Source organism: Convolutriloba macropyga, chromosome 5 (assembly GCF_964194025.1).
Source record: "Convolutriloba macropyga chromosome 5, txConMacr16.3, whole genome shotgun sequence".
Taxonomy (NCBI): domain Eukaryota; kingdom Metazoa; phylum Xenacoelomorpha; order Acoela; family Convolutidae; genus Convolutriloba; species Convolutriloba macropyga.
In genome coordinates, this window is record NC_134472.1 from 5,537,358 (window position 1) to 5,562,269 (window position 24,912).

At 33.6% G+C, this 24,912-nt stretch overlaps 1 protein-coding gene across 5 annotated transcripts in view; it reads left to right on the forward strand.

Moving 5' to 3' along the window:
- The first annotated feature begins 1,887 nt into the window (after positions 1 to 1,887).
- The window catches only part of LOC142339074 (uncharacterized), an 86,678-nt gene continuing 63,653 nt past the window's right edge, over positions 1,888 to 24,912 (forward strand). The window contains exons 1-3 of one of the 5 annotated variants that reach the window (XM_075388746.1): positions 1,888 to 1,903; positions 2,675 to 3,072; positions 9,641 to 10,188. In XM_075388746.1, coding sequence (XP_075244861.1) covers positions 10,131 to 10,188 — 58 coding nt within the window. In that variant the 5' untranslated portion in view covers positions 1,888 to 1,903; positions 2,675 to 3,072; positions 9,641 to 10,130. Of the gene's footprint in view, positions 1,904 to 1,928; positions 2,297 to 2,359; positions 3,073 to 9,640; positions 10,189 to 24,912 lie in introns of those variants that run through there. The other 4 variants (XM_075388745.1, XM_075388748.1, XM_075388743.1 and 1 more) reach the window with 4 other exon arrangements.

Here is a 24,912-nt window from a genome sequence, read left to right on the forward strand (position 1 = left end):
TTATCAAAATATTATTCAATGAGACAATTTTAATAGCTAAAAGAAAACCTACAACTTGAGCATGGAACAAAAAATATTGTTGTCTTTATCAGGAACCCTGACATCAGACTTAAATGCATGCTTGAGCTATTGAAATGGTCTTTTTGATTAATAATTTGATAATTGGGGAAATTTTATAAAAAGCCTTCAAACATTTTTACATAAAAAAAAACAGGTGATATCCTTTTTTCGTGATATCCAGTTTTATTAAAAGCCTTCAAACATTTTTACATAAAAAAACAGGTGATATCCTTTTTCCTTCGAAGAAGACTTTTTTGACATTGCTGCAAACATTTAACCAATATGGTTTAGGGATTTTGCGTTTTCATATTAAAAACGTGTACTCAAGGTTGCATCGGAAGCATTGTAACAATTGAGCTTTGAAATAACTGATTGTCAAAGAAGTTTTTCCTCTCAGAACAAAGAAAAGTTTTCACCAACTTGATACATATGTTGGAACATTCTGTGCTACCCACAGTCTCGCCCGAGCTTTTTTTGTTTCTATAGAGACAGACATGGACAGGAATGAGAAATGAGTAGATAATATTTTTTTAACCTGAGTTACACCCCCCCCCCCCCCGTATAAATCTCTTAAATAAAAAATTTCACATGCACGTGCAATTGAAGACAAAAATCAAGGTTGAACTACAACTGATATCTATTAGCTGTGCTTATTTGAGAACCTATTTTTAAAACCCAAATTCCCATGTTTTTTTCCATCTATGAAACCTTTATGAAAACTAATAGAATTTATTTTGTCGGGTTAATAATTTGTTTTATGGGTAGAAAGAAATTAACGTACAAATATTGTCTCCCAAATTTATGATAGCCGGGTTGAAAGACAAATACAATGCTTTCAATTTTTTCATTGAAATTTTTCCAAGTATTACTTTCCTAGTGGAAAAATTTGTTTTAGAAACATCAATGTTGACTTGATTTTCCATCAATTTTGATGATAAACATTGAAAGTCTCCGCCTGAAAAATGAAATTAGTGGGAGAATTTATCTGTTATCAATATTAATTATGGCTTGAATAACTATTGAGAATTTTTTCTTAAAATTTATACATTTCTCTATTTCCTGAACTGTAAAAATATTCAGTTTGCTTGTATATTTGCGCCATTTATTACCAGACGGTTGTAATAAATAGATAAGATTTAACAGTATTTTCCCCAAAACTGTCTGCAAAACCAAACAAGCGTAGCAAACTTACAATTATTTGCTTTGTTTGTATTTTGCAAAGAACCCTAGACTAACTGGGATAACTGGGAACAGAATAGATGAATTATTTTAACAACAGCACGCATTTTTGTTTTCTTTTTGTGAGTGAAATTACTTTAAATTGCTGAATAGTACAATTTTAAAGACCCCCCTCCCCCTCCCCGCCCCTGTCTAATTTATCGCCTGAAAAGATCAAGTAACACTTTGAATAGAAATTTGTAATCCGTTGAATAAATGCTTTTTAATCCAATCCTACACTGAAAACATACAAAAACACGCGTACAAAATCGGGGGAAAGTGGTGAAAAATAACGTTCTTAGGGACACTTTTTTCTCCCGTTTCTCATGGCAAAAAGGTAGAAAGCGCATTTTGTGTTGGCGAAAAATCAATCCATTAAACATCAATTTAGTTTTTAAGATCTATGTTTCACGTTTCAGATGGCCCCGATTTGTTGTAAAAAGCACGTACGTTTTTGTATCTCAATTTATATTTTCAGAATTGGCTGTTTATTGGTCGAAATAAAGGGATATTTCTATGGTAGCGCTCAAACATTCACTGTAAAATAGTCCCCCAAACCTTAATATATTTTAGCTAGCAAGCAGCGAATTGCTGTAATAATAACCGAAGCAGTAAACAACTAAGAGTAGAAAAGAAATAGAAAGAATGGCAGATAGAATTCTATTCAATTTGAGCAAAATTGCAATTTGTAATTGCCTATGGATAAATCATTTTTTGGATCCGTTCTTCCTTAAGTAAGGAACAGAAAGACATTTTCTTGACTTAAGCACCTTTAAGAGCTTAGAAGAATTATTTTTCACACAGCCTTGAGGTTGGAGAATAATAAAAATTGGGAAATTATTTATTCGGTTTTACTATTTTTCCCTGAATTTTAACACTTGGGAGTATATTATTTTATATACTTTAGCTGTCGTGGAGTATTCCTTCCCATTTTTAAGAAATAATCACTATTTTTAAGGAAAAAAATCAATTTTTCCTTTCACAGTCAGAGCAGCGCTGAGAAAAAAATTGCAACAAGGTTGTGGTTATAAAATTATTATTCACCGTTCGTTCGTTCAAGAATAATAATTTATTGTTGACTATATTTTGGCCTGCCCACGTATTAAGCTGAAAACTGAATGCGCATTTAGCTAATTTATGAATATTTGATTGGTTTTAAAACACCTTTTAAAACTTCAACTTATATGGTTGGTAATTTAATTAGAAGCCATTTAACACGCGTGAACAGATTAATGCAATGTTAAAAGCATTAAAATTGACAAATTTGAGAAAACGTTTTGTAGTAAATAAATGCGCTGTTTGTATGTGTATTTATGCGTGGGATGAGTCATTTAGTCAAAATAAAAAGTGAAAAAAAGTGAATTATTGTCATTCTTTCAGTCTTCATTTAAAAAAGTATTAAATGGCAGATTTCCCTTCATATGACTATACTTGCCTATATTCCACATTTTCCCTTTACATTTCCACAAACAGTCCCTCATATTGACATGTTTACTCAAACCAATTCAAGCGGACAGTTCAATTTATCCACAAATTATTACCAATAAAAAACTTATACTCTCTTTGTGGCTATGAATACAAGAGTGACTGCGAATGACTTTTACTATTATTTATATGCTGTGTCTGCCTCGCACGTTTTTTAGTCTCTGCAATTTATGGCTCTAGTGACATGTATTTTGGATATATACTACTAAATTTCAGTAGTGGTAGTAGTTAGTCGATGACAGAGATTGAGAGTGTGTTATAGTGTCAGAGAGTTATTTGTCTCAGGCTTGCTGGCTGACTTCCGTGCTTGTAAGTACCCCTATACCTACTTTTCCTGCTACCATTGCCTTGAATAAATTTTAAAAAACTCTAAAAGTTTCCAGCCATGTCTTCTGATAATGGTAAGATAACATTTTGATAAAGTCGAGACTTCTGTAAAATTTGAAGGTCTTAGTCCATTTTGTGTTGGAGCTTTTAATCAAAATTTAGCAATTGCTGCTCAAATAGTGGGGTGACTTTTTTTAAGTTTTGCGTTCACAAAAATGCGAAAAAATGGATGGATAATTTTTTTTTTCAAAATCACCAAAAAAAGCTAATTGCACAATTTTTGTCAAATTTTAGCCAAATTTTACAAGCCAAATTACTTAAAAGCCAAATTTTATAATTTTGTCCTAATTCTTGATTGAACTTTACTGCCTGAAGAAAAATATGACCAGCTTAACTCCCGCCAACAAGGTTTGTTTTATGTGTGATTCGAACTTCCCCGTGGGTAGTTGTAACATTTACTTTGCGTAGCAAATCATAACCAGTGAGCTAAATAGGCTTTGTGATAGCATCCTACAAACTAGTTTATCTATGAATTAAGTGCATATTACTATATTAATTACCAGATATAAACTACAAAAGTATTCTGAATTTTTCTGGTGATGCAATGTTTCAGAAATGAAATAAGGTTTTACTCTAGAAATGTGCTGGTTCAGCGCTGAAATACTCTGAGACTCAAGTCTGGACGGGCATCTATCTAATTTCTGGTACAGTACTGGTCTTCTCATGATTGTTTTTAAAATTTGTTTTTTGTGTGATCTGTGTAAGCCTCTTAAATTACGGAATTGAACATTCAACTTTGATTCCTCGCCTAAGATTCTAAACCCCAGAATTCATAACAGAAATAGGCTCTAAGAGGTTTAAAAGTGATTTTCACACATCATCTTAACCATCGGACAACTTTGCTGGCTTGTCATGGGAACACATAAAAACTAAGTTGATCATACAAAATCTAATTGCAAAATCAGTTTGCAAAAGATAAGCAAAGATGCCAATATTGTATTGTTTTGCAGTACATTGGTTTTCTAAGCTAGTTTCCTTTTGCTTCTCATGCCAAAATCTTTTTTGTTGAAATCAATGAAACTTGGGCTACATAGTTCTAAAAGTTAATAATAAGGAGCAGTGAATATTTTTCATTGGTAATCTGTCAGCCAAAAACGATTGATACAAAAGACAAATAGTTTGACAAAACAGCAAATTTGTGAGAAACAGTAGGATTTTTTGCTGTTCCAAACTATTGGATTTCATGTTTGCTGAGCTGCAGTCAATTACTAAAAATCATTAGTTGACAGTTTGTATCACAGCACTCTTATAAAATTGTGGTTGGTATAAATTGTTTTTGTCTGACAAATGGTAAAAACAATTGTCTATCGCAATTTTCCTGATATTTATTTTGATGATTGTGTTGTGTTAGATATTTCACCAATGCCTAATTCATTGCTAAAATTGACGTAGATAGATCTGTACAACAAAATATTTTTTAGGCTTTGAGTATGTCAATTGAATTAACTAATGAACGATTTTTAATGCAGTTGAAGCTGGCAGTGAAAGCTAATTTGTAAGATTTTAATTTCTTAATTGTGTCGAAAAAATCAAATGCCACAAGAATTTTTTTATTATTTTGAGTCATCATTTGTTTGGATTTTTTTCTGGCTGCTTTTGAAAACGGTTTGAAATCTCTCATTAAAAATGTTTATGTATCTGTAGAAGTTTTAATAATAACGAAAACTTTGGTTTGTTTTTGTGAAATTAATTGAATTAATTTTCTTTGAGACCGGTTTTTGATTTCTCACAAGGGAACAAAATTTATCGTGAATAGGTGACACATATATATTTGCATATGTGTTATTTCTCCGAGTTTTTTATGACCGCAATTTTAGCTACATTAAAGTGGTTAATTATCAATTTTCATTCGATGTGGTGGGCCAAATTTACAAAAACTGTTATGCCCTTGGTTTTATATGGAAGGTTTTTTGTGCTAGTTGGAGTGCAAAAAAAGTTAAATTTTGTAACAGTTGAGTGGGGAATCTTTTGTAAATTTTATCTTTAGCTTTGAATTTTGAACAATTTATATAAAACAAACTAACTTTATTGAATTGATAGATTTTTGTTTGACTTTGTGCGAAGTTTCATTTGGTTGCTAAGCAGATTAATTCGCTTGCCCTTTTGTCTAAGTAAATAAAAATAGACAAGGAATGATGTTGATTTTTTGTTTGAAGAGGGGTGGTACCAATTAACTTTTACTTTCTTAAACCAAGTGAGTTTGTGGAAATGAAAAGAGACAGACAAGAACTGCCATTTGAAAGCGATGATTTATCATTTAGAATAAAGATAAGTGAGGAAAGATTTTTTTTCACTGTCAGCATGGAAATTTTTTTTTAACATAGCAGCCTAAAATGTCTTTTCAAAAGATGGAAAGATATTAATTTCAAATTTGATATTCATATAGCACAGCTGAGATGTGTAAGATTTTGTGGAAGAAATATTTCAAAAGTTGTTTCACACATTTGATGTGTTTATGCCTCATTTTGTTTTTTTTATCGTGCACTGAATTATTTTGGCCATTCGGTTACTGGGAAAAATGTTTGTAAAGTATGACAGACAGAGTTTAATCAGCTGTCAACGGAACCTTCACATGAAAAAGACAATGATTTCCAAATCTGTCATGTTTCACCCATTTTTTAAAATTGTTTTTCATGACTCATCTCTTGCCAGCTGTCAATTATGGGTTTAATCTTACGTTAACACGCTATTATATGAAAAATAACAGGTACGCATCAAATGTGGGGGGGGGGGGGGGGGGCGTCAGATCAGTGATGTGCATTGAGTTAGCGGTGTGGGGGTCAGAATAGACCCAGATTTTCATTGCGCATAACAGGCTCTTTGAGCCGTCTATCATTCACTCTTTGAGTCAGACCAGTAGAATGGAAACATTCATGGAAAAGGGGAAATTTTTCCACAGTCTGATGCTTCCCCGTTCTCGTTGTGATTTGTTACCCGAGACAGGTGGGTCAGAGTTGCGTGTATAAATATGTCTGGAAAATGTCCACTGAGGCTAAAAATGAGTAGGACATGGATAGATACCCGTTAGCTGAAATACTGAGTGTATTTACGAATGTGCATAAATAGAAGCGTATTCTAGTTATAGTTCTTATTGTATTACTTTCTATTATTATTATTATTATCTTGCCCAGCATTACCTGATTAGATAGATTTGTAAGATAGGAGATATAGACGAGAAAATTGAAGTGTCCAGACAAGTGTGGGGGGGGGGGGAGTAGAAGATTGGGTTGGGATGGGGAGGAGGGGCGGTTTTTACTGTTTGCTACAGAGCTCGCTCTTTTCGCCCAGTTTAATGCCTTTCCATTCTTTTCCTTGTTTATGAAAAATGGAAAGAGTAAAAAGTCACCCTGCGTCATTCTGTATAAATGGCAAATATGTCTACTTTTTAATGTATAGATTTGAATTTAATGAATTTAGGAGATTCAAAGAATTCGTCAAAGAATAAGTGAATCATTTACTTTGAATCGACAAATTGCTTTATGGCTTTAATCGCAGTGCGTGAAAATTTACCCCCCCCCCACCCAAGAAATTACAGCCCCATTATAGTGTCTTTACGGCTAGGGGGAGGGGGTTGCTATAATGGGTGATTCCCAAAGTTTTTTTTCATAGAAATAAAGTTGGAGCCCATTGATTAAGAATATAACGCATGCGCTACAGATTTTGAAACCAACTTCTTTCGAATATGCATTTAGATTAATTTCGTACCAAACTGTCTATTTGATCTATCTATTCTATTCATCAATCTATCTACCACATGTGTTTATATTTGTATATATGAGATGAAAGGATGGTATGAAGTGACAGGGTACATACACAGTTGGGTCCATTTGCCACTTCCTCTGCCCACTTCCGCCCCCTGTTTCTTCCCATCTCAATACCCCCCCCCCGACCCCCACCCACCCTTTCCCTCATTCCCTGCCTCTCCTTCTCCCAAATTGGCTCGCCTCTCCGGATAAAATGTGGCAGGTAATTTGCACCCATTTACTTAACCAACCAACTAACATACCAACATTTCTGACAGTTAGCATATATATACAAAGATGTATTATATATACGCATATATATATATATATCTTAATATACGCACATTTTTAACACTGTGGGGATTGGTAAGCTATATCACAGGGCTCAATGTTCAAATAGCCGAACACAAACACTAAACAAATTTTTGGAAAATTTTAACTTTTAGCTTTAAAAAATAGCAAAATGTAGTCAAATATATGTAGCAAAGAATATATAGCAAAATTAGTACAGGAGCGTTTATTGTCTTTAATTCTTGGCAAAAAATCAGCTCTGATTTCCAGTTTAGAATTTTAGAAGCAGAAGGCGGCAAACTTTTCATATAGCAAAAAAGAGGGACTACAAAATTCTGCATTCGTTTCGTAGAGTTTTCAACATCTGAAGTTTCAATTTCAACCTTTCAGTTTTAAAACTTATTTCATCGTTGTTTTCTTTTCAAAAACTGAGAAGCTGTTAGGTGAAAATTGAATGCAATCAATTCGCTCTTCGGCTAATTGCAGTCCCTTCTATGTAACTATAAGTAACTGCGCCCTTCAAAAAATTCCAAGAAAGCCCCACCAACCCCCCCCCCCCCACCCCTCTCCCCTCATAATGCGGGCACAAAGCCGCATCCGTTCGCCCAGCGTGACACACACAGCCTTTCTTTGCCCCTTTTCATTCTGTTGTCCAAAAACCGCCTTTTCACGTAATTTGAAGTGGTCGAAAAAATATTTTTAGAAGCTTTTTAGATTCTTTCTATTTTTGCCTCATTTATCTCAATTATTTTCTGGTCATCACAAATTTCATTTCGCACGATCATAATTAGATTTAACTTTGACTTTTACAGCTTGTGTAAATTGATAAATTGTGAAAAATAAAATTTTGGGAACGCTTGTTAGTTAGTCAATTCTCGGATATTTAAAAATAATCAAAGTTATTGATCAAATTGTAAAATTGAATCTTTATTATGCAACATCAGTGTTCTGAAATGGATTTTATGGACACTTGCGTTTCGGTTAGTATTTTAATGTACTCGCTTTACAGTTTTTTCATTCCCTAACAATGAGTAATATTGTCCAGAAAGATCAAAGTGCTTGCATGACATTTATTATATCGAGTTACTAGTTATAAATATTTAGTATAGTACACTATATAAACAATACACTTAACCATTGTGCTTTTATTTGCCTAGCTTTTTGTATTCTTGCGCAATAATGACTTTAAAAAGCTCAACTTAAATGTGAAAATTGAAAGTTGAAGTTTCACCAGCGTGATAAAACTTAACTTTTCATCTCAAATTTCTCCGAATGTTTTTGTTTGTTTTGAGCTTTTCCTACTTCGTTTAATTATTAGTCATGTGAAAAGAAAGTTGGTCACACTGGTGCATTGTTTATTTCTCTGAAGGTTCCTGGGAGACAATTTAGAATGTTTGTTCACAAGTTGAGCATCCTAATTCCTCAAAGTGTAAACAAACAAGGAATATACTAGTACAATAGAGCTTCAAATTCTTTGAAACATTTCGCTATATGTAATAACACATGTGAGACTACATAAAGTCTGAACACATTCTTTGTAAAGGTTTTGTCATCATGTGTTGTTAAGATATGTGAATCACCCTCGCTTTACTTATCAGAGTTAAGAGTTTAATAGTTTAATATTCAGTTTGAATTTTTGTTTAAATTTGACATAAATAGCAACCATCTACCGATTTTTTAATACCGAACTTTAAATTTCTGGAGTGGTTTTATTTCTTAGAGAAATAACGAAAGATCAGACTTGACAACAACTATTATATTTTAAACACATGCTGAAGTTTTATCCATTTTCGACCTGCAGATAAAAAGTTTGGGTTTTTTTCCTATTATAGCCCACTCTCCCTCCCACTCCACGAAAATATAGCCCTATTTTGTCATAATAATTACGGTAAGGGGGGTATACGTTAGATAGCTACTAATTTGGTAATTTGGGGGGGGGGGCTATATTTGGAAAGACCCAAAAGTTTAATCATTGTCCGATATGCAAAACAGGAAATCCTTTTCGAATGAACTTGTCAACTTTTTGATTACCTTCAATCTTTGAACCCAATTTGGGCAATGTTTATCGCCACTAAACAGTTTTTCCATCTTTTAGCTATTATTTAAGAAATACAAAATTACTGAAAGCTTTCAAATTTAAACGCAATTTAAAAAAGCCCGAAATTTGACAATTTTGAGCCCATTATTTTACAAAATACACGAAAACATTCCTGGTTTACATTCCACAGAGTTCAAATATTTCTATACTCATTATAAATTTTGAAGTTATATTTTGGAACTTATATTTTGGAACTTATATTTTGGAAATTTTGAAGATAAGTTATTCCAAAATTAGTTACAATATTAATAATAAAGTTCATAATCGCATACAAGCAGACAAAAGTAGTTATCATAATCAGTTAACCTATAATGAGGTCCATTATTTTGACTAGTTGTGATTTTGATTGTACTTTCAGCGGTTATCAAATAGCATCTCAACCCCATCGTTCAACAAAGTTGCTGGTCATTATCAAATCCGCTTTCAAACCTCTACTAGAATCATCGCTAATTAATCTTCAAACGAAAAGCGCTCGAACAAATTCTACTCCAACTACTATTACTACTTATATTACCAATTTTGACCCCTCAAAACGATCGTCAACTGTTTCATCAGTAGCCAATCATTGCGATGAAGCGAATTATAGCGACACAGTACAAAGAATCCACGCAAGATTTCATCAAGATCAAACAAACGATTATACCAGTTCAAACTTAACTTCAGAAAAAGTTGACAAAAGTAATAATTGTGCCCAGTTATGGCAACAAAGACAACCAATCAACCAAATTAACAACAGGAGGTTACGGAGGCAACAGAAGTTACAACGTGAAGAAGTAAAATTAGAAGCCCGATCGTCCAAAGTTGATACCAAATTGCGTGGAATCCGAAATCCCAGAGTTGCTTCAGACATGTTGAAGCTGTTTGCTCTATTCATCGTCTGCTGTTACCCGGCTGTAGCTAATGCAAGTAAGTACCTTTTTCTTCCACTCTGATAAGTTGTCTCGCTATAATTTACCAAAATGCACCCGGGCTCACATTTACAAATTCAACAAAGGTCTATGTCAGTATCCGCTTTTATTTAAGTGACACCTGAAGCTATTTTGAAGAAAGCTCAAAATATAAAAAATCGTATCGTTACAAATAATCATAAATGATTTATTATTGTTACCAAGAATTAAATATCAGTTTCCATGGTGAGTAATTTTCAATGATAACTAGCAAACTGCCCATGTTCGGACAGTCTCTTAAACTAAGATAGTTGCCCAATTAATAGGAACAAATATTCGAGCAATTGTTTGTAATAATATCAGAAAAATGATCTAATATGATTTTTTTCTGATTTTATTTCGAGCTCTGCTTTTGACCAAATTTAGTCAAGCTAGTAAATTTTTATACTGAAATTATAATACTGAATCCAAAAAAAATCACATTTAAATTTTTTATTTTTTCATCGTTGTTTTTTAGTGAAAATACTTTAAAAAGGAGCCCCTCGGGAACTATTTTCCTCTCGACAGATATTTTGAAATTCTGTTCAGGAACAAATTTTAAAAATTTGTTGAGAAATAAAGCGTTTTTCATTATTTTGTTCTGGCTCCGCATTTAAAATTTTAATATAACAATTCATTTTTGATTGTCTATTTTACACCACACACTGAGTTCAGCTCAATTTAATCAGCAATGAACAATATCTGTTACATTTTACGTTTTGTTGAGGAATAGTGTAGGTTCAGTGAGCGTTTTTTACTCTTTTGAAACAGCTGCTGGGTTTTCATAGATTGGAAAATTTTTAAAAATGTTTAGAAATGGGTAAATTAATGAAGTCTTGGTTCACAGCGGATCGTTCTTATTATTATCAGGTCAGTTCGAATCAACAATGGAATCACTCTTGCTACATTCAATGAAATATATTTAAACACGTATTTTTCCTGTTTTCGCTGCCAAATTTTTCCCGCCATTGATTTACAGCCCATAAAATTTACGGCCCAAATAATCAAAGTTTTGTAAAAGTTTTGTAAGTTCCCTTAGTTGGTTTTTGTCAATTGAATTACAATAATTTTTTTCGTGCTATAATTTTCTAAATCAATCTTATGCACATTGATTTGTCGAGTTTTTAAATGATATTCTAAGTCACACGCGGAAAATGCATTAGATACTCCTTATGTTACTAAAGTTTGTTTTTGATGCTCAAACGATAGTCATAAACACAGCTCATTTGTCAGGAACGACTATAATCGAATTAAATAAAATATACTTAAAAATGGGGATTTTTTTCTACGGTTTTTGCTTTGCTCATTTTTCATATAAATATCTAGTTGACCTGGGAAACAGCAAGAGTGTGAGAATCTTTAAATCTCTTAAGAAATGAGATGAAAAAAGTAACAACATTTTTTTCCTTGGATACAGCAGTCCGACATTCTAAAATGTTTGCAGACAAAATGGTCTAAAAAAGCAGACAAAACAATCACAATTAAATATTCCCAACTAGCGATTGAATAAAAGGCATGCATGGCGCTTAAAAACACTCCTTGAGTTTTCGACTAAAATTTTATTTCTAAACTAATATTAACATATAGATCACAGTCTTTGTCAATGTCGATATATTTCAATCCAGCGGGTGTCAGTACAAGAGTTCTAGTCAAAGGTTATGACTATTGATATAATTTGGATCAGTCGTTTGGTGAAATTTCTATAGTTTTTAACAGTCATTTTTTGAACTGGTTGGCAACGCGATTGCGTGTGTTTTGCTGTAAGGTTAAAATTACAGTGAAATCTAAACTGTTCATAAGATGAGCTTTGACTTAGTTTTGGCATTTTTTGTATTAAACTTGGTTTTGAGATGTTGAACGTTTGGCTTGATGAGCAAAATGTGACAGAACTGATTATATGGAACAGTTGGTTTTATGTGACATGGGCAAATATAATACTGGTCCATTTTACTCGGTAGTTGTGCGATATCTAGGGCTATAGTGTAGTGTCAACGCGGCAGACCGCGATTCTGTAAATCTCGATTCTTCTCAGTCCTCATAATTTTGTGATAACCCAGCTTGTGGAATATCAAAGCCGCTAATTCAGCAGAGCTTTGGTGCAACGGTAGCATGCCTGGCCGGGTTCTGAAGGTAGTAGGTTCGAGTTCTCATAACTCTAATATTTAGCAGTATATGGAGTTAGTAAATACCACAGTTGGGATGTTACACTTTGATAGCAAATGATATTGGCGGTACTGTGGCGGGTTGTTAAAGTTGAAGACTCTCATCAGAACCCCGCCCCCTCCCCCCACAGAAAAAATCAGCTGTTGCAGTTATACTGCTGGTCCGTACATTAGATACTTAAACGACGGGGTTAATCGCGGGACCACATGTATAACTTGAGAGTTCAACTCTTGGTATATAGTTAAGTATTAAAGAAAGTTAAAAGCAAATATGAATTAATAAGTTATGTTAAACAGCATCAAATATGAACCGAGCATTAAGGGACAGAATAATTAAAGTTATAAGATTGAAATAGCACAGATTGAACTATTCTAAGTTAACTTGTAACTTAGATAGAGTTTGAGAGATGTTAAATTATAACTTAGAGAAATTAAGCTGAACTTACCTGATTTCCAAATTTGTGCTAAGTTAATATTTTATGACTTAGAGAGTTCTTAGTTAAGAACAAGTCACAAAATATTCTAAGTTAGAAAAATATCTCAAGTAAGCTGAGATTGAGCAAGGGAGCAATACGGGAGTATGATTTTAAATCAGAAGTTATCAGGGACCAAAAAGTGTTGGTAGTTGAGCGTGCAAGCTCCTTTTATACTTGCGGACACGTGGTTCTCTAGTATCCTATTGGATAGAGATAACAGTGTCGACAGAGTTACCAAGGTTAACTTGGTGTTATCTGTGTGGCGTGACAATATCACGTCATAGTATTCTCAGTTTTAGTTAGTGATCTTAAAATAGTAGCTTATTCAAAACTACTTAGTAATTTGTTCACACGTTAAAATGGACTTTGTCCAAATCAAGTTTGTGCTTCACGCACTATAACGTAAGTTCTCAAAATAGCACTAAGATTATCAAATAGTGTTACTGAGTGTAGCACACTTCAGTGCATCCCATCCCGGTCCATAGGTATTAAATCAAAACATCAAATTTTACATAATCGAATAAATTACTTAGCTTAATTTTATAATAATTAAGCATTTAAAGTTTGTGAGGTAGATTACTTGGTTAATGTTCTAAAGTTCATCGTAGCTTCTTGTTTCTGAGTTCTCTCTAGAAGAAGGGTTGACGATGTCCTAAGATACAGGCTGTACAAAATAATAGATCCAATTTTTTTGACTGGTCGTTATAATAGATCTTTTGAAGTTTTTCTATAAAATCGTGCTGCTAGTACATCTGACGTTGAATAGTAGAATAATATAAGTTGAAGAATATACTGGTTAAGTTAATGGTCTGTAATGACAAGCGAGATAAATGAATAGGGAAATTAAAATTACTGCGCACAACACCATAAAGGCTAGAGTTGCCGCAATGACTCCTCAAATAAAGAATTCCGTTTCGTAATTCATCTTTATTTGAGTATTGTTGAAGAATAAATCAATTGAAGTAAGCTTTGTAGCTATAGTTTAAGGAATTAATATTTAGACTTAGTTGATCATTATGAATTAGCTTTAAGAAATAATTAATCTTGCTTTTTGTCATCAGTTCAAAATAAATAACAATTTCTTTTTGTTCAAAGTCTTCAAGAAATAAAATAACTTCGCATTGAAATTCAGAATAATATAATTCGGAGATTCTGAAAACTTTATCGTTAAAAATAATCTGTTTAGAAAAGTTAACCCATGCGGATTCAACATGATCAGAGAGTTGACAATAGTCTTTAAACCATTCGATATCAACACCTCCTTCAAAATATGTGTTCATTGTGGATTATATAGTAATTCAATTTTTGTGTCAATGGGGAGGATGGAAGACCATTTAATCTTAGAAAGGAATTGACAGGAAGATCCAAATAGTACTTAAACTATAAATGGCGGATGGCGATGAATGCATACCTGTTAACGAAAGATTGTAACATTTCTATATCCGTGATCACCAAAGTATTGAAGATTAACATATTAATTGAAATAAGTGAGAGGTCGAAAGTTTAGATTATTGATGTTAAGAATTTCTTCTGTATGAATAAGTTTTAGAATTTCAAATAAATCGTACTCAGGAATTTGATGAAAATAAACTACAATTTCATTGGAATTGTTATCTTGCAAGAATAAGATAATCTCTTGTAACTCAAATGTCCAATGAACTGACAATGGTGTATAGAATTTATTTCCAACTAAGAATGTTTTCGAAGTTTTAATAACTTGCGATTGAATAAATTCAGCGAGATCACAATATGTTTTGAAATATTTAATGTCTACTGAAAGGTTGTAAGACATTAAACAAATTATGGAATTCGATGGAACAATTGAATGATGATAATAAGCTATCGGTAAGGATAAAGAATAGATTTTATTAGAGAAGCGAGAACAAATCAAATCTGCAATCTAAAGATAAGAATGGACTCATTTGTCACCATAAATTGCTCTAATTGTAATCAATGAAGATTGAAGAAATGCGGATTATTTTACTTGATGTAAGTAATGTAATAAAGGAGAGTAAGGTAATCAAAATGGCTAATAATTAGGCGTTTAAACTAACGAATAATTTTCCTCACCGCGGGAGAAAGAAGAAGAAGTAATGAAGGAAGTACTGAACATCAACAACCACAAATTTATCTATTCCATTCCGTGAGTGCTCAACGTGATGAGCGGAGGATGTGGAGTTGATGCTTCAGATTTGCGATCTCCAGTTGGAGCTCAGTAATCCGTTGTTCAAGCTGTTGAGAGCGTTGTCTTTCTGTCAGAAAGTTTTGCTGTACCTGATAAGTGAAGGTATCAAGCTGAGGATTGAGGTTTGCTGTAATATTATCAAACGGGACTTGTATTGTTTGTCCTTGAAGGTTGTGATTAGTTAGTAGATAAGAATTTTTGTTCGACAAATAACCAATCAGATTGAATCTATTGATGTTGGGTTGCAACTGGTAGATTAAATTTGTATCGTAGTTCGGGTGTCCACTAAAACCGGGGGTTTTAGCTTGTATCTCAGCTTGATGTTGTTTTTGTAGGCGGTCTTGCAGGGGAGTAGTTGTGTAATGATGAAGATTAAGAAAGTTTGGTCGTGACAATTGAGTAGTTGTAGTGTTTGCTAAGACGTTGGGTGCCGTACTGTTTGTCTTGGGTATATTTACTTGTAGCGGTGTCGCTGGGCTGAATGTCTCTCTAATGAATTGTTTACGTGGTTGTTTCTTTGCAATTATATCTGCAGTTTTAGTTCTCTTTTTGGATGATGTAGATGATGATGTAACTGTTGTTGATGAATTTGCACTAGTTGCTTGAGTTTGTACTGCTGAAATCTTGATAGCTGAGAGAAAAGTTGTAGATGGGGTAACGTGAGTTGTGGGTTGTACTAGTCTGTCAAGTTGTTTAACTCCAGATTGAGTTTTAGAAGTTGATTGTGTATTGTATTCGGGCCAACCACTTGAAGGTTCCTTCTGAAAGACTGGTATTAGTTCGTTAGGGATTGAAGAAAGTTCCTGAAATATCAAGTATTCTCTACTCTTATTCTATTCTAAGAGTATATTTTTTGAAGTTATTTTGCAAGTATTCTCTTTTTCTTTTTTTTTGTATTCTCTTTTAAAGTAAATCAGTAGTAATTTTGAAGTCAGTCTGTATTATCATCATATAGTTTGATGATATTAAAGTAATAGAGGAATTAATCCTATACTGGAGACGTAGGAACGTTGTGATCGTTTCTATTTTCGTCTTTATTATTCTCATCATGTAGGTTTGGGTAACCACTTTTATTCTCAAATCTTAAAGCTTGTAAGCCTATATTCTCTGCATAAGGTGGGCTTTGAGTAACTCTGGTTGTATCTTCAGATTTTGGAACACGCATCGTCCTTTCTCTATTTTTATCAGTATTATCATTCTCTGAGTTAGTTGCTAAATAGATAGAAGTCAGAATTGGGGCTGACATTAAATCAAATGTGGCAGCAAAGAGTGCCTTACCAAAGTGAATAGATGCATCTGTAATTTTGTTAATTTGCATTGCTCGAATTAAGCATAAGACTATGTCGATGAGTAGCTTAATGAATAAGAAAGCGGCAAAGAATATTCCGCATCGCTCAATTATATATTGTATTTTACCAAAGGTTTCAACAAATTGATTATTAAAGAAGTCCGGTGAAATGAATGAATCTAGATAAATAGTTCTAGAGTTATAATAATTCGTGCCTGAAATATTTGAAAATGATTCTCTGCTATCTATTAATGACTTAGTAAAGTGTTTGAGAACTCCTTTCATATTGGAGTTGAAAGTTATTGAATTCCAGAAAGACATCATTTCTTTATATGTGTAGATAGAAGCATAAATACTTGCAGTAATTACATTCGCAATTTGTTGAATAACTATATGTGGTTTAAAGAGTGCAGGTCCTCTTACTTTTGTGATTTGTGGGGTTAGTTCAACCCATGAATTATCATCGTCAACATCTAGTTGAAATAAGTTTGAATGTTTATCAGAGCACAATTGTTCTTCGGCTTCAGTGAAAGTTTGTCTAGAAATCGGATCAACGAAATGAATTTCATCTTCATAAAGAATTGGTATTCGATTATAGCACTTATTAACAATCTGTAAGGGTGAATGAAATTCAGGACAATTATATAGCCAGGCAACATTGCCATTTGTTTTGAGAAACATAGATCTGTTTCTTGTTAAGGTATATCCAGCTAAACGTGGATTTTCATGAGAAATCATTAAAGTGTTAAGAATAGTTGAGCGCTCTAATTCACAGTCATTTCTTAATAGCTCTAGAGTAGAAGTTTGAAGTTGCCGAAGATTATTAAAGTGCAAAAAGTCAATTTTTGTTCCAAGATGTGCTTCGAAATCAATATTCTCATAAACTTGAGAATATGTTGTATCAACTGTTTTGTTGTCACTGGAATAGAATTTATTTTTCATAATTATAGCACCAGTATCGGATTTAAATTTGTGAATGGGTTCTCCAGTGTTCATATCAAATCCGTCACGAAGACTAATGTATAGAGAATCATATGGCGTAGGATATACTATTCGTGGATGACTACATAAAGACTGTGGTTTATTATAAACTTGGAACATAAAGCTTTGTAAGTCGAAATCTGACTGAGCTGAAGTAAATTTAGGATCCTTTACTATATAGTATTTGTCATTAGCTTTAATCATTTGAGCGTCAAAAGTGCGAATTATAGTGAAAAGACAATTATTGGGTTCATCCCAAGTGTATGCAAATGGATCAGTAGATGTAGAATCGCAGCCTCCGGCTGATAAAGGACAAGGTAGAGGTATATTTTGCCAGTTATTAACTGTGCCATCTCTAAGGTTTACATTCAGGCTAACATTTTGCATATATGTTTCATAAGTGTAGTGTGTAATCCAACTTCGGGAGTTACATTCATTGTTTCCAGTTCCAACATCGCCTGAGTTAAAGTTTGAGAATAAAGATTTGTCAAATTCGAATTCTACTGATTTAGAAGAAGAGGAAAGTTTTATCTTTTTTCTTTCCTTTGCAAGTTTGCATTTCTGAGCATCAAGCTTAACTGAAGTAGTAATAGTATTATGTCTGGCATCTATGCCGCTAGAGTCAAAAGAATCGCAAAACCAACGTAATTGCTGTTGGGTTGCTTTACACATAGTTGCTTCTAGTTTAACTTTATAATTTCTTTGGTAGAGAGTGACTCGTGCTTGATTAGTGCTAATTTTATCAGGGCGAATTTCGCAAGGTGCTACTTTGTTGAGAGAATACATCTGGTTTGAAATCATTTTTGAGCAATCAAAGTGGTTAACATGAAGGTTAGGAGCTGTGTTTTCATAGATACTCATCTTTTCAATTGGTCTGGCGTCAGTGAAAGACGTTAAGAGTAATAATGCAAGAAATATAATAAAGATCAAATATTTTGTATAGCAAGCAGTTATAACGCAGAGAAGTGCAAGAGGTATTATAGCAATAAGTTTAAGAAACTGAACAGAACGAATTTGGTTTCCTATGTAGGTAATAAAATATTCTACTTTTGAAAGAAGCGCTTTCTTATCAGTAAGTTTATCTTTAAAGAACTGGTCTTTAATCAGTGATAGTGGCATATGGACGTTACGTTTTGACCAAATTAATAGCTTTTCAGGAGGGTCTAGAAATTTAAGGTACGGAATTTCTTCAGGTAGACAATTATCTCTACTTACGACACATTCTATGAAGTGTGGATGAGAATCGTTATATTCAACTAGGAGTTTTAATTCTGCAATATGCTGAGCAATTTCAGATTCAATATCAGTTGTTACAGGTAGGAACAGAGTTAAGCAAAGTAATATAAAAATAAGCATTTTGTAACTTACGTTTATTACTTCGTCTATTGCTGGTGATTTCTTGATTTCGCCGTCTTCCATTTAATAAACGAAGACAGTATAAGGTGAGTCTAACAGATTCAAGTTAATATTATCCGTGAAAGCAATCTGATATTTTAGCTCGTGAACGTGAGCGGGATTATAGGGTACCCAAATTATGACAAATTTTGCGTTATTTTCTGATGTTACGAAGAATGCAACTGTTCTCTGTTGATTAGAAACAAAACACTTGTCAAGTGTTACAGTTTTATTTCCGAATTTCAATATTTTCTGTAGGAGGAATATTCTAATATACGATAGTGGGTCGAATGCAAGGGCAGTAAGAACTTGTGTTTCAGGGGAAGGTGGTAACATAGATTAATGGTCTACAGTAAAGGGAGCTTCGATGATATCAAGGTCTATTTCGTCTCTGATGTTCAATTGGAAATGAAAGCGTTCAATATGTTCTGGTTTGTTAGGCGTCCAACTAACAATTATTTCTAAGTTTACAAACTGGTCTTTAACGAAGAAAATAACAATGTTTTCTTTATATGAAATATATGATCGATCAATTTTTGCTGACTTGTTATTATATTTCAGAATTTTATGGGGGATGTTATAAGGACTGTAGGAAGTTGAGAAAGTTGTTCTTGAAGCTATAACCCAATAATCGTTTAGCGGAATATTCATTGATCAGTTGGTGGTTCTAAAACCAAACAAGGGACATTTAAAGTGTCTAAGTCAACTAGGCTTGATGAATGAAATTGAAGTAATAGACTGTTAAGTTGTTGAGGATTGTATTTTCCCCAGAAGACAGCAATAGGGTCTTCGTTAGAGTTTGTAGCAAAGAATACTACAGTTCTTACTTCGTTAGAAATTTGACAACTGGTTAAGGTGTTAAATTCACTATTAAATTTCAGCTTTTGATTTGCCTTAATGGAAACTTTCACAAGTGTATCAGGGTTGATAGAAAGAGAAATAAGAAAATCGTTTTGGTCGAATGAGACTTCGGTCATATATTAGGATTGATTGTCTTTACGGTGTCGGTGTATTGTGGTGTGTTTAGCTGGTGATGAAAGTGTTTAGTGTAGGTAGTGTTTGTCGGGATTTAGAAACTTTCTGAATTGTCAGTCTCTAAAGAGTTATGAACTCCTGCTATAGTCAGTGACTGAGAATTGAATTGAGAATCAATATTGAACTCAGATACCTGGTATATGTGTTGTGGAGATGTGTTGTGGCAAATATTTGGTGTTCACAATGCTTGAAAACTTTTCTAAGTTTTCTAAGTTATTATTTGAAATGGGTAAAATGTGAAGATAGAAATTGGGACAGAGAGAAAGAAAGGGAGAGAGAGAGAGAGAGAGAGAGAGAGAGAGAGAGAGAGAGAGAGAGAGAGATGTTCAAGGTAGAGCTGAATTGTGAGAGAAAGAAGTGATTGATTTCAAAAGGTAATCGAGAGAAGTGATTTTGAATTTGGGTAAGGCTCTTAAATAGTGGTTTTCAGGGTTAAGTTGCCAAAATATGTGTGCTCATTTCTGATTGGCCAATCACTAGCTGTGACTAGTGCCATATGGCATGTTGTTAAACTGTGATATGATTGAAATGTTGCGCTAAGTTCTCTATTTTTAGCACAGAATTACGTTTATTAGCAGGTTTTTGGGCACAAATTATGTGTGTTTTTGACCATTCCTGTAAAATGAAAACAAACAGTGTATTACGTGTTGTCTGTCGATAGTAGCTAGGTTAAAAGCTGGTATAATATTAATTTGAATATATCTTATATTGTCATTTATTTCATGAAGTTAGGTATTTAGTCTATAACCAATCTTAATACATGGGCGAATCGTGAAAGTTGAATTTATTCATAACTAAGATAGCAAGGTTGATGATTTTTGGGCTGAAGGTAGTTTGTGCATCAGAACGTCGTGTGATATAGAAATAATTAACAAAAAGTTTGCTAATTTCTTGGGGCTACCTTTTTTTGTCTATAGCCAATCTTAATACATGGGGGAAAATTTGATTTGGTTATTACTTTATGAAAAGAGCTTCAAATTTGAGCAAACTTGGCAGTGCAATAGCTGCTGTGCCGACACGTTATTTGAACCAAAAATAAGCGGGAAAAACAATTGGGACTTTCTAGGGCTACCTTTTTTATTCTATACCCAATCTTAATACATGGGAGAAAATTCGATTTGGTCAGTACTTTCTGACACGATTTTCAAAATTGAGCAAACTTGGCAGTGCAATAGCTGTTGTATAGACACGTTATTTGTACCAAAAATAGGCGTCAAAAACAATTGAGACTTTCTAGGGCTACCCTTTTTATTCTATACCAAATCTTAATACATGGGGAAAAATTAAAAATTGTTGTTGTTCTAAAGCTAAAGCTTCAGATTTACTAATCGCTTAACTGAACATTGTATGGGCAGCTATTACGTGTATGAGACAGCGAAAAACAATTTGTTTTCAGTTTAACTCATTTTATCTGGGTTTTTCTACGCAAAAATTATAATTTCACCAATTTCATGTCCTTTTTATGAAATTGTGGCGACTTTTTGGGCGAAAATGAAAATTCTACTCTGAACACATTAGCTACTAATACTTTGTGTGTTCTATAACGAACTTTCACTTGTCTATCGTGTAAAACCTCTAAAGGGGAACACTTTAAAGATTGTAAGGTAACGATATAGAAAAGTTTCACTTTTCTTTTAAAACTCTTGCTAACTCTATTTCTTTTCAAAAGTCAGTTGGTATTTCAGGGTATATCTGCTAATCACAGATTTTAATTTAAAAATCTGAAAGTTTAAATACAATCGGAATTGTTAATAAAAAAACGCGAACAGAAATAAATTCACTAACTTTAACTTTTTTTGGGGTTTATAGTACGGCCTTTCTAATTTGTGTGTTGTAAACTTTTGTGAACTATTAAAGCAAGCATGCGTTTGTGCAACTATGTGGTCTGAGTTGTTGAGCGGATAAATTCATCAAGTTATAGCTCTTCCTGACAAATGTGTAAGGTTTGCACTTAGGCGACATAATTCTTACGTGCGGAATTTATATTTGCGGTTAGTTATTTGTTCTTAAGTGATCTATTGTTTATTTTAAACATTCCTTGGGTCCTTAAACTAGTAATGTTAGCTCTATTTGTTGACTGAACATTTTGCTTAAATGCGCATTTCCTGACTAAATGCGGTTTTACGTGGGTTTAAATAGTTTGCAAGGGACAAATTTCTGTACTTAAGGTATTCAACTTAGATAAGGTAATTGCTCATGGGGGAATAACTTGTACTTAGTTTTGTTTTGGGTAACATGTGTTTTCAGCGTTAGTTTGAAATAAGAGGTATGCATAAATGTTGAAAGTGTACGAATGTTGAACATGTATAGAAGTTTTGTGTGTGTAACAGCTTGCAACGGTGATTAATTGCGTGCTTTATGTAAGATTTGTGTTGAGTGGGCTATTTGCTTTTTGCCTTAAACGTTTCTATTATACAGTTGATCTCTCCTGACTATTAATTTCCAAAACTTTATATTTTTCTTCGCCTGTTAACTTCAATTTTAGTTCTTCTAGACTTTCTTCTTTCTTTTAGTTTAATTTTAATTTTTGTTCCTTCTTTAATTTGTATCTTCTTTATTTCCTTTTCTGTTCATTTCTTATTTCTTTGCATTACTTTAATCTTTCTGTTCTCGATTTAATTTTAAACTTTAAAATCTTCATTATGTCTTTCTGGGATATGAATTTCTTGGAGCCGGGTGAGGAGCTTCAAAACTTGTTATGTGAGGCTGAATATCCTCTTGAACAACAGGGCATAGTTCTAGTTCCTGTTTCTGATTTCAGGCTAAAGGTGCGTCAGTACCTTTATAAAAACTATATTAATGAAAATATCGGGGGTTTGGAAGCTTCTGATTTTCTGTTTTACCTATCAACTTCATACAAGCACCTTAACATCATTTTGGGGCATGAAGAAGTATTGGGAATCTGTCGGGCCAGTACCATGCTCAATCCGTGGGACAAGCGAGAAACTCGCACTGTCTCTAGCAGGACAGTGGATGTGATTGAGTTCTTCTTGGGGAGGAATGTGAGTACTGTTTATTGACTTCTAGATTTAAATTTGTGTAATCTAGAGGCCTTCAGCCTGGCTGTTGGAGAAAAATTGTGTATGGAGACCAAATGTTAGAATATGAAGCTTGCATATGAGGAAAAAGGGGAAGGGGTAAAAAAAATTTCAAAATAAAGTTTGGTATAGGGTACAGTTTTGTGTTTAGTTCTTCAAGGAGTTTAACGTGGGCCACAAGGTAGAATGGGAATATGAGGCTCACGAAAAGTTAGAAAACCACCTATGGGCGTTACAACAGGCGTGGTGGGATCCAGAAGTAGGTCCAGTATTGCAGGATGCATATAAGATGTTAAAGGCCTGGAATTATCAAGAATTCCTTCTCTTCAAGCCTGGGGGTCTAAAACATTCAGTAATGAACGACCTTGTTCAAAAATTTCTGGTAATCGAATAACTACCAACTGCTTGTGTGTTATATATAGAGCTTTCTTTTTCGCATTTATGCTGTTGTTGTGCGTAAAAACGCTTTTAATATAAAAGTTATTATTTGAAAAGAGATTTTGTGTCTCTATTTCTTTTTGAGTTTCTGTAGCAAGTCAGAAGGAATAGGTTCACCAAAGAATGTAGGTGCTTTTCTATTACGTTGAGGTCTGCTTAATACTTCATTTGCGTCAGGTAAAATAGATATATTAGGTGATGCTGTAGGTGTAGGATTATAAGGTGATGATGTGGGGCTATTATGCGTTGCTTGGGGGAATAATTTGCGTGTAGCTTTAAATTTACTAGTATTATCAGGTGGTGTAGAAAAATTTTCTTGCTGTGGGCTATTAGGTGAATACATATTTTGCATAGGGTAGGGGGTTGAAATGCGTGGGGGTAGAAAATTAGAAGAGCTTGTGCCTTGAATGTGTGTAGTGTTATCTACTCGTGTTTGTAGCGATTCTAAGCCTGAGTCCTTTGGTGGGGTAGCCGCAACATTATAAGGTGGCTGTAGTGTAGTATTAGGATTTATAGTAGGTTGTGTTTCTACTAAGGGCCACTGCGAAATAGCAATATGTTGTGCGCCTCTATAGGCATTTGATTTGGATATATTATGCTTATTGTATTGAGTATAATAATCATCCGTATCGTCTGGGACTATATAGTTCTCAACTAACTCTTGTATTTTTTCTTCTTTCGGGTAATAAGGTACTATATGATTTCTATGCACGGTTTTCTTCTCATTTGTTTTATCATGTTGTATTTCATATGTAGTATTTGTTATCATTCGTTGCACAGTGTAAGGGCCTGAGCGTAGCTCTTGTAGCTTTTTAGACTTTAGTAGTCCTTTAGAGTGATTTTCAAGTAGTACTTTTCTACCTTCAGGTATAGGCTTTCCGAGTTTGAATCTATTTCTATACTTGTGCGCTTTATTCGCAGTTTGTCTACATTTAGTGTAGGTATTCGAGTATATTGTTTTAAATGTATTCTCTCGTTTTAACATTTCGTTAGATAATCTGTTTTGTAACAATTTCTCTATCTTTTTGTTATTACAAGTTTCTTCACTATGTGAGTGTGGCGGTAGATTATTACAATACTCTGATGTGCATTTCTTTTGATTATCTCGTAGTAGTCCTAACTTTAGTGATAAGGGTATTTGCGGTTTCGTTCCGAATAGTATTTCATAAGGGGTATATCCCGTACTGTAGTTTACTGCAGTATTGTGTGAAAATGCAAATTTACTAGTGTACTCGGACCAATTAGATCCACTTTTACTAATAAAATGTCTTAGGTAATTTGTCAAATGTTTATTTTGTACTTCTACTTTGCCGTTAGTCCACGGTGAATATGCAGTTCGGGGGCATAGTGTAATTCCCATTTCGTTTGTGTAGTGAACGAAATCATTACTAATAAAAGCATTGCCGTTATCATGTACTATTTGTTGCGGTATACCAAATGTAGTTATAAATTTCTCTAGTTGATTTACTGTTTCGAGAGCTTCAGCATTCTTGCTAGGATATACTTGTATAAATCTAGAGAAAGCGTCTACTATTACAAGACAAAATCTATTTCCTTTGCTAAGTGGTCGTAGTGGACCTTTATGATCAATATGAAGTGTATGTAGGGGTATAGCTTCTAATTGTCCCCATGGTTCTAAGGGTGCTTCGTTCAAGTCTTTGCGTGCTGACTTATTAGTTTGGCAACTTAAGCAATCTAGCATTAAC